Genomic DNA, 18,036 nt, shown 5'->3' with positions numbered 1-18,036 from the left:
TTGGTTATAAAAAAGGCAAAGCCACTCTCTACCATGCTAGCTGCAAATGTGTCCCCTGCCTGCCTGCCTCCCTGCTACTGACCATCCAAACCTGCACTCCAACACACTGTACCCTGGCTGAGGCGGTACAACTGCAATTCAAGAACAAGATGGGGTTTAGAAACTTTGTAAAACAAGGCATGGAACATTATACAGCTAATGAAAAAAGAGGGCCTAAGCACAGGGCTTTTCAAGGCTAATTTCATTTTCATTTGAATAAAATTAATTCCAAGTTACTTGGGTGTAAATGGTAGAAATTGAATAGAGAGGACCAGTTTCTGCTACCAGTTACACTGGTATAAATCCAGAGTAACTTCACCTGCCTCAGAGACATCACTGTGGGTTTAGAGGTGTACACAAAAAAGAAGAATCTCATTCAGGCCACCTTAGGTAAGCATTTTACTATACTTTTCAGTTAATCTTTTCCAGCCTTTAAACTCCACCGTGATAATTCGGGGCTTCTCTGAGCCAGTGGGCCAGCCTTACTTCCTGGAGCTGCGGTACCTGCCGGGTGAGAGGCAGCACCCGTAGCTTGCTGTTGCACAAGGTCTTCCTGCCAGCTAATCAATTTATTGTCCAATTTCCCAGTCAGTGGATGATCTATGGCATTTCCTATCATCAAAGAGGGAAGGAGGTTAGGGTTCACAAGCAGCACGGCTGCCCCATAACCATGGGATGGAGAATCACAAAGGCTTTACGATACAGAAGAAAGAAGACCAGAGACAAAGAGACCATAACCCTCCCCTCGTACACCCTGATCCTCAAGGCAGTATTTTGAAGAAAACATTTAAATCTCTCCTACCACCCTTCAGCTCTTACTTTAAGACTGCTCTCCATCGAGAGATATATGAAACATCCCACGCAATGTGCTGGCTCCTGAGCTACTGACAGCCCTCACTGCCTCCTCTGCCACATCCACCCTTTTTCCTCCCTATACATTAACTGTGAGGACCTCTCAATATGTGTGCAGAATGCCTTGCACAGTAACGCTCTGAGTGGTAAAAACCTTTTACTAGAAATGCCCCAGCTCCAGCTACCCATCAGCTAGCTGTTGTGCTGCACGCTGCTTCTTGCTGGGGAATGCAAGTGGAAGACAGCAAACACATTTTGTCTTGTTTTTCTTTGTAGCTGATGACTGTGCTACACCTCGCCATGACACCACAGGGCAGTGCGCTCTAGGCTCTCTTTAGTAACTTCCTTTTAAAAAATCCAAAGTTCTATTTAATTTCTTTCAAGACTTTTCCCCCTCCTTTGTCCAGATTGCAGGCCCGGTTTTGATCATGAGGATTAGAGGTGCCAGTCAGAACCCATAATACACATCACCACTTTTGCTGTCTCTTAACGGGAAAAATAGTAAAACTGTTGTCCACCAGGCTAAAAAAAACAACAACAACAACAAAACAAAACAAAACAAAACAAAACAAAAAAAAAAAGAAGAGAAAGCAAGCAAGGACTTTGCAACATGCACTTGCATCACTTTGCCTTACCTCGAATATATTGGTGGGTTCATTGTTGTACTGATTGGAGATGATCTCTGACTGGTCACTGTACCACTTGAGTCCCCCCAGAAAGCTGTCTGCATCTAGGTCGTTCACATCTAGTTCGGAGAGGTCAAGTTCTGGGAGATCTGGGCAAAGAGGCTGGTCTTCGCCAACCAGAGCAGCACACTGCAGGAAACAGCAACACACAAATAGTTTCATTAATTACCAGGAATCTATTAACTTTAATATCATGTGATAAGAATTATGCCTCGATTAAGCTATGGCACAGGGTCACTAGAATTGACTTTGTTTTCTGGGAAAAAAAACCACTAAGCATTACATCACTGTTAGCTCTACACAGGTATGCAAGGGAGAGGGGGAAGCAGGAGGGCATAAGCTGCCTTCTCTCTCATCTCTGTCCAGGGGCAACAACTTTCCTCCTCCCTATACTATTTGATAACAATTGTGTTCAAAGCTTTATTAAATCCAACAGCAGAGGCCAAAGCATGGCCTTATTCTCCTGCTTCAGAGCAAACCAGTGCAGGTAGAAGTTACAGATGAATACCTCTGGGCAAGGTCTGTCACGCATTTCCTGACGCATTCAGGTTAAAGAGGCACAGCCTGTTACAGCCTTCAGCCCTGGAGGCTAGCTCAAGCTGGAGACAGTCACACTTTCACTTCTACAGATCCTTACCATAATTCTGGAGGTCAGTCATGATGGTGGCTACCATATGGGCATAAAAAAGTACAGGTCAGTGATGCTGCTGTGCCCTTTCCCTGATGCACTCAATGATGCACAGAGCACAGCCACCCAGTTACACGTCAGGGTCCTGGCAACCAAAGTGCATTCAGAAATATCCCTATATTCACCTTTGGGTGACAGGCATGGTTAGTTCATACAGCCTTCCACCTGCTTGGTGTGAACACGTATATTGTCCCAGTCAGCTTCCTAAATGTTCCCAGATAGCGGCTGCAGTGAGGGAACCAAATGGATTTTCCTCCTCTGGCAGCCTCTGATTCAATAATCCTAATGTAGAGGGTCTGTGAAACATTTTGGTTGAGGGAGCAAACAGTCTAGTCTGCATAGGTCCTCTTCAGCAGTGCAAAATGTTTTTGTCTCCATGACTTACAAAGAGAGTAGTGATAAATACAAACAAACCAGGAATAAGTGTCCTTTTATATCTAGTATGAAGCTAGATAGGGTATTGACTGACCTACTAAGCAAGAAAAAAAATTAATAACATGCATCCACTTTAGCATGGTAATTGAAATGGTAGAGTATCCACCAAAACCATTTCCTAATTATGGAAAACATGTAGTAACAGCTTGGCAAATAGTGGAGTCCCATACGTCAATGCCGCTCAGTGAAGCAATTCTTCCTGCATTGTACCATGTCCCCTTGCAACTCATCTCCAAACATCCTCTTTGATATGGGTACACTGCAAAGCACACATAAAACTGCAAAGGCACCAGGTGCTGAATGGTTAAAAGCCATTTAAAGTCAACTGAGTCTAAGGGCTTCCATCCTGAGTATTTCTAGCGTTGTGTTATGGATGGCCAACAGCAGGTCCTTCTCGTCTCCCGCCAGTTGACTGGGTGGTTTGAATGATTTCCCAACTTCTATTTGGACTGAAGTCAACCCAGAAAAGTGCCCCTTTCCAAAAACAGATCTGGAGGGCACTAACACAGTGTCCATTGATGTGAATTGCTCAATACCGGTTATGTCACTCTCACAAGGACCGCCTTTTACAATAATGCAAGCGAGCGCTGCTGAAGGTGCATTTCATTGAGGTTTTGTCCCTGGGAACCTCGGTGCGTCTGCAGTGCGCGGGCTGGATGCAGCAGCGCAGCCACGAGCAAAGCTTCTGTCCGTTGGCACAAAGACTCGGTGCAGCTGGTGCGAGCTATAATTTACCAGACAACTTCTACTTCTACCAGGACAGTATGAGATAATCATGGAATAGGCCAAGGGGCAAGGGGGCTGAGAGGCTGCAAAATGAGGCTCTGAAATAGCAGTTGCTTTCCTTCCTATTATTTAAGGGGCTGCAGAACTTTAAGAAGTCAAAACCTCACTTAAGTGATTTTCACCGCACACAATTTTTTACCATTATTTTGGTCATAGGGAAAAAAAAAACCTAAAGAAAAAAATTAAAGAGTTCCCTCTTCTTTAGTGCGAGACACAACCTTCCAGCAGCAATCTTATAATGCAGAGATGACCTTTTTTGATGCTTGGCCGAAATCTCTGATCTCATTAAAGGATAATCGAGTTTTTGACTGAAAAGGTAGATTCTCAGCATCATTCTCAGGTTTGTGTTGTGGAGGTCAGTAGCTTATAACTGATGCTGTAGACTTCTGAAGTATCCTGCTGATCTGTTACTGCTTTCGTTTGTAAAAATAGCTTCACTCTGTGAACCACCTACTTAAACATGTTTACTCTTAGTAATCTGCATTTTTAAGTTCCTACGATGGGCTTTTGAAGCAACATAAACAATTGTATTAAAAAAAAAAAATCCTGCTCTTTGCAGCTTTCATTTGCCTACAGTGACTGCAATGTCACCTAAAAAATGTAATTGCTGAAATGAAGTATATATGCTCTTGCCAGTGTTGACATGATAATAAAATCAATGTTTCTGAATATGACATTATGCTTCTAATCTGAGACACATTAGTAGCAAGTGTTCCTGTTATTAATTTATATTTGGCCTTTGGATGATGCCAGATTTAACACTCCAAGTCCTAAAACTGTCCTCATCTGACACGCTGATATTTACTGTTTGCCTATACATCTGTAACAGGTGCAGCTGCATTGCTAGCATACATTTTACTGTCTTCCCGCCGTTATTTGATATGATAGTTATTCTATAACTATAGCCTTAATTTTATAGTAACATTTAGGAGTATAAAGCAGCAACTAAACACAAAAGGCTAATTACTGTGCGTTATTTCACTCCAACAGGCTTTTTTTTCTCTTATTTCAGGCGCAAACAATAAATTAGCTTAACTGCACTGACGATAATGAATCATTATAATTAAGTATAATTCTCCATTAACCTTTTGGACGTTTTTGTGCCTTTGAAGGTAAATATGGAAAAAAAAAAAAAAAAAAAGAGGAGACTGGACTTGTGCCATATTAATTATATTAATGAAAAAATAATCTGCGTTTTATTTTTAACAAGTTTTTGAAACAGCCAAGGGGATGAAGTCAGGAAAGAAAGAGAGACTTGACAGAATGTGTGTCATGTGGATTCTCTCTATCAATCTTTGCAACCTTACTGTACATCACCTTCATTAAACTGTGAAGCACTGGGGACGCTGATCAGCTACAGTGATGCAGGCCTTTATTAAGCAACACGCTGTCCTGTCATTATGTGAGCGAGAATATAATACATCTTACGTCGACAGCAAGCATTAATGATTCAAAAAATGAAAGCTGCCTCCAGTACCTGCCGCCTGCGATATTTTAGATCAGTAAAGGTGATCCCCCGAGCCAAGGCAGCACGCAGACGCCTGTATTGCTACAGGAAGTGCAATGCAGGAGCACGTTGGTAAAATCCTACCCACAGTTAATCCATCCACCACACAATTAATATTAAGATCAAACCTTTTTTTTTTCCGTTCTTTTTTTCTTTCTGCACTATGGAAAAGTAATTGACATAAATTATCTGTTCTGTTACTAGCTTGAAATTACTGCAGGAACTCTAGTGATTAAAATAAATCTTCAGTATTTCCATATAAGCTGGTTCCTCAATCAGCTCCTAGCAGCATTAGGAATAATACATGATGGAAAAATGAAGCGACGGCAGCTGAGACCCATGCTACAAGCCAGACAACAACCCACAGGATACTCCAGCTACTCAGAAACAATTAGGACTTTGGAGCCAGAAAGTCATCCACTTACAGCCTTGACTCATAATAGCTACAGGACATATGAATTATCCATATCTATTCCACTTTACCAAGAAATCAAAACAAGATAAGAGCAATTACAATATGCAAACAGAAATCAGCAGATACAATGGCAAGCTGCAAGTATTTAAAACATGACAAAAAGACTTGAGAATCTGCACACATGCTCCACCAGATAGGAAAAATATACTGGAGAACACGGTACGTTTTTCCTTTAGATGGTAGCTCTTTACAGCATGAACATGTTATTTAAAAAGCATCGCCTGTAACCTGTTTTCCCCTCCCCCGTTGCCCGAGGGGAGCATTTTAAGCGCTTATTCCAAGCTCGCAGCCAGAGGGTTAGTTCCTTTGAGCAGGTCTGTATTTGGGATTCCTCTCCATGGGGTCCAAAGAAAGTTTGCCTTGCTTCGCAAGTTGCCCGAACTTTGAGGTAATGCTCCATTTTGCCGAATGCAAACATGCAGAAATCCTCAAACCTCACTTTATACTCCAGAGATTACCAGGGAGCTGCTTGCCTTTTTTTTTTTCCCTTTATGAATTGTAGCCAGCAGAAGCTGTGGATTTGATGTATTGCCGTCTATTTTTACACAAGCAGCAGCGGCGCGGCAGCAGCAGCAGCAGCAGCAGCAGTTCACACAGTCCTGCATAAACTCTATTCTCATGGTTCATCCTGTTGTCTCTGCTGTACAGTGAGACTTAACCATTTGTTGGACTACTCGGATTGACTGAGAACCCTGCTCTATGGGACATTAGCTACAGCATCATTATTCCAATACCACAAGAAGCAGGGAAACGTCTCCTTCCAGAAATCTCTTTTAAAAGCATCTAAAGCCAAACAACAGGGTATTCATTCTTGTGTGCGTGTTTGAATTCTGCAGCTGACAAACAAGGAAAAAACCTTCGACAGAGCACAGTGAAACAAGCAATTAAAATATGAAGCCATTGGTTAATTTTAACTTTTTTTTTTTTTTTTTTTTTTTTGTTAAATGTTAATCTTATTCTAAATAAACATGGCATTTTTCCAACCAGGCCACTAAACGCCACTGGAAAGACTTCAGACACAGATTCATATCAATATCTTAGAGCATAAATATTGCATATGACGGGAAAGCGAGCCAGAGGCACATGAAAATAGTTTCCAACTGCAGGAGATACTGATGACAGGAGCTCAGCTTTGATTTGCTCAAGGCATCGCAGAGAAACCTTAAAATAGCAAACTTACTGGAGTTAAGATAAGATTCGGACTTGTTTGCAAAGTATGCCGCCTCGGCCGTCCTGCCGGTTCCCTGACAAGCCCACTGTCCCCGCCGAACGCCTGCACCCCACGCGCCGCCCACGCTGCGCACCCCTCACCTCAAGATCACTCCATACAGAGTCGTGGTTGCACATGTCCCACGCCATCCAGCTGCGGAGCGACGGCAGGAAAGCTGGCAAACTACGGTCCAGAGCCAGGCAGGCAGGCAGCAGACACTCATGCAGGCAACGAGACCCTCTCTGAGAGTGAACCGAAGGCACCTGTCTTACTACTGTTCCCTGTCACATGACAAAGCTATTAAAAAGTAGGCTGGGCTGTCACTCATCCAGCCTTCTGGTGCCGCTGCTCCAGCCCGTGACGTCACCCAGGGGCAGACCCAGCCTGAAGTGAAGTAAATCTTTGCAAAACCCGCTCAGACCTCAGTGGCCGCGGCACCACGCTGTGATTCAAAGCAGATTTCCACACCACACCCCCGAAACTCTGCTCCGGCCGTAGAATAGCTCGCATCTCGCCCCATCTTTTTTAATTTCTTGGCATGCTTCCTTTCTCCCCTCTCCCCCAAGCAAACAACAGGCAGAGCTGTGTTTATTATAAAGAAAAAGTGAAGTAACTCCAAGCCAAGCTACAGCCTGTGTGCTCTAAATAGCCCAAGCCTAACCTTTGCAGCGCCCGCACTGGCTCCCCAGCGCTGCTTTCTTTGGAGAGGCTATCCCAGAGTTCAGCAAAAGTTACAACACCTTCGAAATTTTTTTTTAACTTGGGGATTTTGCATCTCACCAAGTATTTTGGTTAGGTTAACCGTTTCTCATCAATAACTGCAACTCAGGTTAGTTTTTCCACACCAAATGCATCAGCAACGCCCCCTCCCCCGCCAGCCCCGCATTTCCCAGGAATGGAGTAAGCATCTATAAAAAACATTCATACAGTTATCATCTCACCTGCTACAAGAGGGAGTCTGACCCTGTTCCCAGCTAGACTACAGTATTTCTCAGCTGCTCTTTAATAATTTCCCTGTCTCAATGTACTCCCCCGAGGAACTAAGGTCGTTATAGGCAACTGCCACAGTCCTGCTCATAAACTGCTCAGACCCCCCCTCCCTGCTTTTTCATATAAACACCGGTGGCTCAGGGTGCATTTCTGAATAAACACCGTGCACCAGCCCCTCTGACCCGGACCCAGCGTTTTCGCGCTGAAAACAAACAAACAGAACCGTCTTGTCCCGTGAAAACCCAGGCATGCTGTTAACAGAAGCGTCTCCTTGTCAAAGCCTTTCCCAGACAATAGGGGCTGCTGCAGGTGCAACTGGTTTATGATGCCCTTCGCGCTGCATACACAACAAACTCCAGGTACCAAACTGAACAGCAAAACATTGCCCACAACAGGGGGGAAACAAACAAATAAAGGTCTTGTTTAATTATCCCCACCTGCCTGCTTATTGTCTTAAGTTGCAGGTTTTTTAAATAGCTGGGTGCAAAAAGTCTCACGAGATGTAAGCGCTGGCTCCGTCACGCTGGGCTACCAGTCAAAGTCACAAAACTATAATTGATCATCCTCCTTGTCATAAAATATTCATTTTCATTGTTATTTGCAAACTTGAGTATTCTAAAGACTAAATGAATTCAATTATTATACTAGGCTACGGCGATTTTGCTGAGAGAAAAAAATAAATAAAAAAGAAGTACAATTCTTGAAAAAGCCTTTTTCCCGCAGACATGGGAAACTTCAGAAATGGTAGGAGGTCTCAGATATTTTCTTAGCGTATTTGTGTTCCCTTGTAATTCATTATTGCCAGTCCTGATAAAATGCAGTTTTCCCGGCTTGTGCTTAAGTTGCAAATCACATCACACTGTCATATTTTCACCAAGCACAGATGACAAAAATGGCATTGTTTTTACTTTACTTAATTAAAAAAAACCACAGCAAAATACCGAATGACTACAGAAAGCCTTTCCTAAGAATGATTAAATTAACGGTATTGCTTCGCTCTCACGATGAATAAAACCTAATTTCCTTCCCAATTATATGCTGATTTAACGATAAAACTGCCGTAAATTATTAAGATCTGGGGCAAAGGTGAGTACCTCTACCCCCCGAACAGTCAACTGTGAAATAATGCTGGGCACCTGCCTGCCTGGAGTGGAGTCAGTTCTTATTATTATCTGTGGATCCACGGCTGGTGGAATATTCTCCTTCAATACCTACTTATAATTGTGTTCATTGACTGTGCCGAATCCATCATCTGGTTTTTTTGAAGTTTCATTCACACCTTTTATAGAAATGTATTTACACTGGAACATTTCATATTACTGTTTTGGATATTTTGACCTGCTCATGTTGTTTCTATTTTCTACATTTCCACTTCACTGCTTTCCCTTCAAATTAGCAAGTTAACTGATAAATATAAACTGTGACCTTAGTGGTGCTCTCACCATACAAGCGTTAGAGATTGGAGAACTTTCTTAGTGCGCTGTAGACAGTGCAAGCAATAGGTAATAACAACGGAGTCCCCCAGAGCTTTCCTATGGCCCTGTCCACGTTACGGCTTGAACTTTGCTGGCAGTTCCAGCGTTACCTGGAAGGGATGCCAAGCACGATTCCAACTACAAAAGACTGCGAGGTCTCAACAAGGGTTCCCCATTGTTTGGGAAGGATTTCATTTTTAAAAATTGAAGTGTCTAACCCCAGTCATAGCATAAATTTACTCACTTTTTTCACATTTTAATGTGTTTTTCACATGTTTTAATGTGGCTTTTCCAGCATAGTGCCTGTAAGAGGAGAAAAGCAAGGAAGGCAGTTGCAGTGCTGGTGTAGTTTGGAAACAGTGCAGCCTCGGCATATGTAAATGAAGCCTGTGAAACCCGGCCAGCACCTAATCTGCTCTCCTCAAAGGAAACCTTGTCTTCTGAACATTCTCTAGTAGCTTTAGCAATGCTCTCCCCTTGTGTTTTGACAACAGGAAAGAATTGCACAAACATCTTTCCTGAGGCAATATCTGAGCACACACACTTTATTTGGTTCCATAACAAACACATACAAAGAAAAACCCTCTTTTAGCTGGTAAAGTCTGCGGTCGTTTGACCCAATCTGCCCTGCCAAAATGTCTGTCATCAGACCACCTCCCCAGTCGCCGTGTTTCCAGTTTTCAGGTTACTCTATACCTAGTCTCAGCAATTCCCAATTTTTGCCTTTTCTTCTTCAAGGGCCATAATTCAAGAAAGTTCTGGCAAGCCTTCCAACAGCATTTGGGCACAAATTCCCAAATCCTGATACATTTTTTAACAGGACTGGAAGATACGGCTGCCTGCAACAAATTCAAAGACTGAAGCCTCCAAGCCCTCTGTCCTTGACCCTTTCCTGGATTCAGCATTCATTTTATGTCTTCCTCCTCTCCTTTCACCCACATTCTCTAACTATGGTCATGTTTTTATTCCCTGTAATTTAGATTTCTCAGAGGAGCTACTGATTTTGGAGCCCCTGTGATTTTGGAATCCAAAACTTAGTCCCTTCATCATGGCACCGTGGAAGAAAGAACTTCTTTCCTTGCTCCCAAGACTATGTTATTCTCAGCAAACTTTGCTACTTTTCCAGTGGAGTAAGGACAACCAAACTTGTACATAAAAACAGTGGTGGAGTTTCAGCAAGCTGAGGTTTGCAAACCAGTTCTCACACCTGTTCAACTCCTTCCGCTCAACCCTCCAAGAGTGAATGGCCTTACAGCAGAAGATCAGCCAATGCTGTATATAAAAGAGCAAACTGCACTCCAAAGGTCTGTTAGGCGTGCACGGTGTTCTATATAAAGTATATGTACCTTATTAATTTTTTATTAGAAATCTTCCTTCTGTGCATCTTTACTCTTATTTTTGCACAGTCCTGTATTTGTTTTCCAGTCCATTCTTTCTGTTCCACTTCTTATTTGTTTGCTGATTTTTTTTTTCCTTCTCAGCGTCTTTCCCTTATTTCATCCTACCCAGAATACACCCTCAATAGCATAAGCCAGTGAGTCAAAATCCTTGAACTTCTGGGTTCATTGGTGCAGTAATTGTACAATGAAATAAAGCAGTGTGCCCTCTCCAATTTTGCTAGGGCAGTTATGAACTGAGATTTTTGGGTTTTTAAGAGAGGAAAACCATGATGGTGCTCTGTACCAGCTCTCTGAAAAACTCAAGAGATCTGGGCCAAATTAATTCCTGGCCCAGCTCTGGGCCACAGGCTGCTGCCTGAGGAGCTGGGTATTAGAGAGTCCAAAATAACTTTCTCCGAACAGCGATGCGTTACTGACATTACTGACACCGGGCTGGATTTTGCCACATCTGCCTCCACAGACTGAGGGCTCAAATAAACAGCACTGAATGTCAGGGGAAATCACTTGCTTGTTCGCATGTGAATAGACCTGACTGTGAATATTCACTATTAGTGCAGATTAGCTGATTATCAGTGTTAACCAGGCTTGCAGGCATGCAACTCTTTGTAACTCGGTGCTTGTAGTAAAATCTTCCAGGAGTGCCTAAGTGAAGCAGGAGCACAGGTATCCACTACAAGAAATCTTCCCTAATTTTCTCATACCTCTCTGAACATCTCCCTCTTCACAAGCATATTTCACTTACTCATTATTAAAACAAGAATAGCAAATCCACTCCAGCCAATTACATAAAAGCCACATTCGTCACTTGTTTCCCCCAACATTTAGAGCGTACGTTCTCCAGGACCCATGTTTGCTATGACTTGCAGGAAAACCCAGCTTGCCAGGCCTGTTAAAAGCAGCATGAACAATGTCTTTCCCTCGGGTGTTACTGTTTCACAGAGAGACTAATCTGCAAAAGAGCATCTACATTTAAATTTATTGCCCCTATATGTTTGAGAAACGGAGCCATGTAAACCCATCCATTTCCAGGGGAGGCTGTGGTGCTGTTTGAGCGCAGATGCCCAGGCAAGCCAAAGAGACGCACTCCTGTTCTGCAACTTCTTGCACATTGGCAGAGCAGCAGGACCACATCAAAATCGCAGACCGTTGCGGATCTTCATCATCTGTCCTTTACTCACCGCACTGCTGATATTTCCTTGGAACAAAAGAAATAATAAATTTCTTTTTTCCCCCTTATTGTTCCACACAACCAAAACCTGCTCACGTCTGACATTATCAGCCAGGGAATGGCTTCTGGCATTCCTGTTCAGCATCTGGGGGCATTCCCCCCGCTCAGAAGCTGTGCCCTTCCTCTCCCCCCTCCCAGCCTCACTGGAATGCTCTCCCCCACCCTGGGGACGGGCAATTGTCTTCTCCAGCTTCAACCACAAAGGGTAGAGCCTGGGAAGCTTCAGGGATACACTTTGTATTTTTAACTCTCTGCAGGTCCCTGGAAAACCCCACCCATTACCCCTAGTGCCATCCACCTTGCACCATCTTCCCTGGGGCACCTAAAGAATTACCCTGGAGCCTTTGTTTCCCCGACTCGTTCATCATTAATACCAATCTAGTTATCGCTAATGCCGATCTAGTTATCGCTAATGCCGATCTAGTTTTTACCGACTTTTTCTGAGAGCAATCTGAAGAGGATGATCCCAGGAACAACCACCATGGATTTGATATCTTAGGGTAGAGAAAAGATTCCTTGATACAACCGTAAGCAATGTGGTGGAAGCCAAGGTGGTTCCAAAGCTACCATCCCTCGCTGAGCCTGCCACCCGCTGTCACACTGCGCTGGGGGCTTGCTTTGCCACCTGGCCATTCAGCCATCAAGCCAGGACCTCCCAGCTTGGAGGGAAGCCGTGATGCCCGGGCTGCCACAGCAAGAGAGCACACTCCCCGCCAGATCCATGCCCAGGCTCGCGGAAGCTAGTGGAAGAAAAAAATCCCGTATTTCCATACCATAGCCTATCTGCTCTCTAAAATGGCTGGGAAGGCAACTGCAGTGGAGCACACACAAGTCTGCAGCGCAGCACTGGAGAGAACAGCAACCTTTAAATACTCTAAAATCAAATCTTGTTTTACACAAAACCACTATGGTAAAGTCGATGTGAATGAAGCACCTTTGAGTGAAGGAACAGAGGGAAAGGCAGTGGACAGCTTTAGTGCCTCCTAGCAATTTTTTTTAATAAACTAGAGATGACAGACAGCCTTACCAACACATCTCTCATCTTCAAATAAGACTTTCTTCAGACAGAGCTCAGTGGAACTGAGTCAGCCTTTTTTCTTGGGCCTAGCTCTTGGCATTTTTCATATTAAAACAAAGTATAATGTGGAAATAATTCTGAACTGTAGTCATCTGATCAGATTTTAGTAACACAGGCCGCAGATTTGCTCTGCTACAATTTTAGGCAAACAAAATAAAACGAAGATATCACACAGAAGAACTGGAGGTGTTTTGTTCTGGGTTGGTTGTTTTTTTTTTTTTTTAATCTGCTTATGCACCAAGTTGCCCTTTATAGGGTTATGCCTGGCTGCGGAGGAGGGCGAGCTCCTGCGGAGACTGCTGTCGGTGGGTGGCAGAGCTTCACGTTTACAGCAGCCAGCACTCACTGCTTGGCCTCTGACGGTTCTGGAACGCAGCAAATGTCCCCCTCCCCTGCTGCCCATAGCCCCTGCACCCCATTTTCCCGAGGCAGCCAAGGACAGCCCAAGAGGAGATGGGGTCCCCTCACCACAACAGCCAACACAGTCTTACACAGACAAGGCTCCTGAAGGATCAGCTTCCCCTGACCTCTTAACTAGTAGTTCCTGCCAGCCAAAACTGATCCCTGAAGTTATTTTTATCCAGAACCCTTCATGAATTGCAGTTAACTTGCAATATGCAAACTAGTGACTAGTGCTAGAGGAATCCCTATGGGTTTTGCGGTTCCACTCTCTGCTCATAAGTCCAATTATTCATTTTTCTTGGAGCTGCAATATTAATCTAAAAAAGTTGCACAAATGGCAAGAGATGTCATCCTCCCTCCATCCCCAATTCAGATAACTGAAATAAAGGAAGATAAGCATTTAGCCCAGGGGTTATTAACTGTACCAAGTGCAGCTGTAAACCTGTGGAGGCTGACCCTCCTCCAGTGATGCTTTTGACGAGAAATTTGTCAGAACTTCCACCTTTGACTCAGGGGCAAACAAACTAGTACAGAGATGGAATGGGAGAACTGCTAGCCATAGAAAGGTTTGCGCTGAGTTACTCTTTTATTTTACATTATTTTATGTTATTCTACCCAAATCACTTGCCTGCATACCTGTAAAAGAAAATACAGAAAGTAAAAGTGGCTGGAAGGGGGACTGCTCTAAATCCTTTGGAAGGGAATGGGAATTTTTAAAAGGATTTAGGCAGGCTTTGAGTCAGACCTTATCACAGAAGATGGGACCAAGACAGTTCAAAGCAGAAACTCCTCCACACATTTCCACCTTTTTTTTTTTTCGTACTACTCAGGCTTCCCCAGCTTTCCCTTGTGAATGGAACAGGGATGAAGCGCTGAGATTGCATCAGCTATAACCATTTTGGATATCTTGGTTCCCAAGAAATTTAGTATTTGCTGAACATCCTCTGCCCTGAGGCACTGGTTAGTCTCATAATTATTTTAGAAGTGGGTACCACTGAAGATTTGTACCTCCTCCCAGAAAGAGCTATGACCATACTTTCATTACTTCATGCCAATGAACAGATCAGACAAGCTTCCTACTTTCCTGTTTGTCCCTAATGGCTCTCTATTGTCATAAAAGTCCCCAACAATCTGACATAACATTTAATTTAACAAATTTAACAAATAATGTTTAATTGAAACATTATTTGTCACCTCTGCTCTGTTGAACTCCACATGCAGAACAGCAAGCCAGGGCAATGCATTTAACCAAAAGCACTGAAAGGACCATGTAGGATTTGCACTGAAATAGAGACTTCACTGGAGTGCACCTTTCCCTTTTGCCCATTACAGGCTCCCTCTTCCTCTCTGAGGAACAAAGAACCAAGTGAAAATAGGAAACTGTCTGAACAGAAGATTATTTTAATTTATGTTGCAAGTTGCTACGCAAAAAAAACCCTCTGAAAAAACAGCAAACCAACACCAAAGAGCACTACATCATAATATTATTACCAATTTATTAAACCAAGATTGCATAGACTGGAGAAATGAGTGTGACACATCCCCAGGGGTTTTCTGGAGGTAGACCTCCAGCTGTTTCATTCTCTCATGCACTCCTGTTTACAAAGGCACGGAAAAATGTTTGTGCTTCAGTTCAATGCAACACAATTTTACATTGTTTGCAGGTTTTCTTTAAGGCAGGGTAGGAGCGTACATGGCTGGAGACATACACTTTGGGGAGACAGAACTACCATCTTCCAGGGAGAGCGAGGGAAACTCACGGTGGTTGGTAATTCGTATCCTGGACAATGCTATAAATCGAGGCATCGCTGACAATTCCTGCCCAGTAAACATGCTCAATTTCATCTCCCGTGAAAAGGCGAGCAGGCACTAAATAGCAACACATTTTGATTTTCATTTAGCTACTTTAATGATAGGTGATGTTAGCGGAAAAGATCATTTATCTTCAGATTTATTTTATACGAGATAAAAGGCCTTGCCAATTTTTTAAAATTCATTTACACAAGTGAATAAATCTTCCAAAACAATAAGTGGGGAAGTCATATTTCTTCAACTTTGCTAAAATCTGAAAATGCTGATCTTGGAGTGAAATGGACAGCACTGGCATTTTAATCAAGAATATAAAGACTCCTCTTCTAAGTAAGAGGCACAGCTTTACTTCAGAAAAAAATCTCTCTGATTTAGAGAACAGCCTTTTTTATGCATTTTGTCAAAAATCTCTGAAAAATCAGGAGAGGCACGTACAATTTTTATATCACCTTCATTTTTAGATCAGTCCCAATGTGATGGCTACCTAAAAATAGACCAAACCTAACCTTTCAAATATCTATACTGCTGCATACCAGAAACGCAAGCTTTCAGTGCCTCTCATGGCTTTCAGAGCCTTGTGCTGTGCCTGTCTTCTCCTCTAGCACATTATCCCACGTTGCACGTCGCACCCAGGCGCGAGATGAGCTGCAAGTCACAATGTGCAGCGCATTGCACTGTGTGATACGTGTTCATTCAGGACATGCGGCAAGATCATCAAAACCAGCCTTCCCCTGTTGGCTGTTTGAGTTCACCACAAAAAGGACACCAGTAACATTGAACCTAGTAAGTGAGGATGTGAAAATAAGGCTGTGCTGGCTGACCCAGCAGCTCTGCTCAGAAAAAGTAAGCTGTCTGGTTTTCAACATACCACTCTTAAAAATATGAAGGGGAACAATAAGCTCTTTTGTCTTATTGTTTGCTACAGCGCTTGCAGACACACTTCTACCCATTTGAAGACGAGACTTTCCAACAGTGCACTGAACTCCGAATGACTGGTGTAGAATTACAAGACAGCAGAATACACGGTAACTATTTCTTTGCATTGCACTTTCTAAATTGTGATTCTGGTTGGCCTTAACAGCACAGGTCAAATTCATCCCAAGCACAATCCCAGCAACTTCACGTCAGTGGTACCTGAAAAATCAATAGCATTTAAGTTGATGAAGTTATAACAAGGGTGGTTTTGGCCCAGGCTGTACAAACACTTACTTCTATTGTATATATTCTTCACTGGGTATTACGCTTCAGTGAATATATTTCCATGTCCTCTACTGCTAAACACTCTGCTTAGCAGCTCCTGAAGCCACACTAGGAGCTGGAACAGGAGAAATCTGTACTAAACCAGGTTGTGGGCCTGCCCTGAAGGCTTTGAGTGATTGTGACTCTTGCTTACACAAAATAGAAAATCACCCTTGTACCGGTTGTTAGCTAGCTACTGCTAGCAGGAGCAAGCTTGAAAGGACTTGTTTTTCTTTGTTTACTGTCATGCTCTGCTCCAACAGACTCAAAAGTTTATCAAGGCATTTTACTCTGTCAAAAAATGAACAAAATATCTTACACTGATCTAACAACACAACAAAGCAGCAACAGACAAAATGATTCCTTTCAAAGAGTTTTGGATGGAAAATGTCTTACCTGCTGACGGGGACGCAAGACTAGGCAAACAAAGGCACAGGAATAAAAACTATTCAATAAAATATCGATTTCATTATCACCACCTATTCAACTTAATTTTCTTGGCATCCATATCCCTAATGCAGGTTTGTGATAGATCGTACAATCACTTTTTAATTAAGCCCTACTGTGCTTTGTATTAAGAACAAGGCAGTAGACATTATGGCACAATATATCTACCAAAATATTTAATGCTTATCCTTTTCATTTTGGTATTTAAAAGTTGTTCTCTTAGGAGGTGGTATCAGTATTTAACAACATTCTTGACAGCAAGTATAAAAACCAAAAAGCTTCATACTTAATCTAGCCATGTCAAAACTGAAACCCCTTAAAATAATCGCATTCTGAATATATGGTATTTCCATTGCATTATTTTATTATTACCCAGCTTTCAACATCTTAAGATGCAAAACTTGCTCCCTCTCCTACATACTGATGAGATATGAAGTGGCACGAGGATAGAAAACTGTCATTTGACCAATACAGTTGAACAGTACATGAAACAGATGTTATTGTGTTACAAGAGAGATTTAATGAGAAGATGTAGAAGATCGGAAGCTTCCTGGGGTGGTAGTATTTTCTCTGTTTTTTAGGTCTCTTTTGGTATACTGCAGCTCTGCTGCTTGTGATGGGGCAGATCCTGTAAAAGAACAGCAGCTCTTCTTCCAGTAGAGTACTGGCACTTTTCAGAGGGCAACATTCACTTTAATTATGAAAATGTACCCACCTTCTTCTTCCAAGGAAGAAAAGACTGTTGTTGCATATATAATGTGGTTTTAGTTTTTAATGCCAGAAATGAATCAGTAAACATAGTTACATTATGGTATACTATTTCTTATTCTGTACCCATAGTAACCAAATTAATCTCAAGGCGCTGCTGGCATTAATTCAATCTGAAGCTCATACTTTGGATTTCACATAGGTGCCTTCATCCTGTTCTTCTTCTCAGCTAATAAAATGTTAATATATGGCAATATATTTATTTCTGGTTCAGTTCAAGTTAAGGAGTGCAGTACTTTGCAGAAACCTAATTAATATCAATCATATATTACAATACTGTGTGGTTTAGTATACAAAAAAAATATAATGGTGCTAGCACATGAGAATGAAACAGATGACCCAAGAATTCAATTCTAACTGTAACTTCTCTGTCTCTAAGATAGGGATGGCCAGTTTTAACTTACCCTTCAATCTCCATTTAAAAAAATCCATAACATACAGCCAAGAATGACACTAAATATATCGCTTATCCTAAAAAAAAACGAGAGGAAGATGATCTTGGAACATGAGATGCTGATAGAT

General features: G+C 42.5%; 1 protein-coding gene across 2 annotated transcripts in view; it reads right to left on the bottom strand.

Annotated features, from left to right (window-relative positions):
• PPARGC1A (PPARG coactivator 1 alpha) overlaps nt 1–18,036 on the bottom strand; it is a 367,614-nt gene that overhangs the window by 56,805 nt on the left and 292,773 nt on the right. Inside the window, exons 1-2 of one of the 2 annotated variants that reach the window (XM_075091756.1) lie at nt 6,780–6,954; nt 1,527–1,706 (exon numbers count right to left, since the gene is read on the bottom strand). In XM_075091756.1, coding sequence (XP_074947857.1) covers nt 1,527–1,706; nt 6,780–6,827 — 228 coding nt within the window. In that variant the 5' untranslated portion in view covers nt 6,828–6,954. Of the gene's footprint in view, nt 1–1,526; nt 1,707–6,779; nt 6,955–18,036 lie in introns of those variants that run through there. The other variant, XM_075091755.1, reaches the window with a different exon arrangement.

The sequence above is a fragment of the Phalacrocorax aristotelis genome, chromosome 4 (genome assembly GCF_949628215.1).
Source record: "Phalacrocorax aristotelis chromosome 4, bGulAri2.1, whole genome shotgun sequence".
Lineage (NCBI taxonomy): Eukaryota > Metazoa > Chordata > Aves > Suliformes > Phalacrocoracidae > Phalacrocorax > Phalacrocorax aristotelis.
This window is presented reverse-complemented; position numbering and strand designations above follow the sequence as displayed.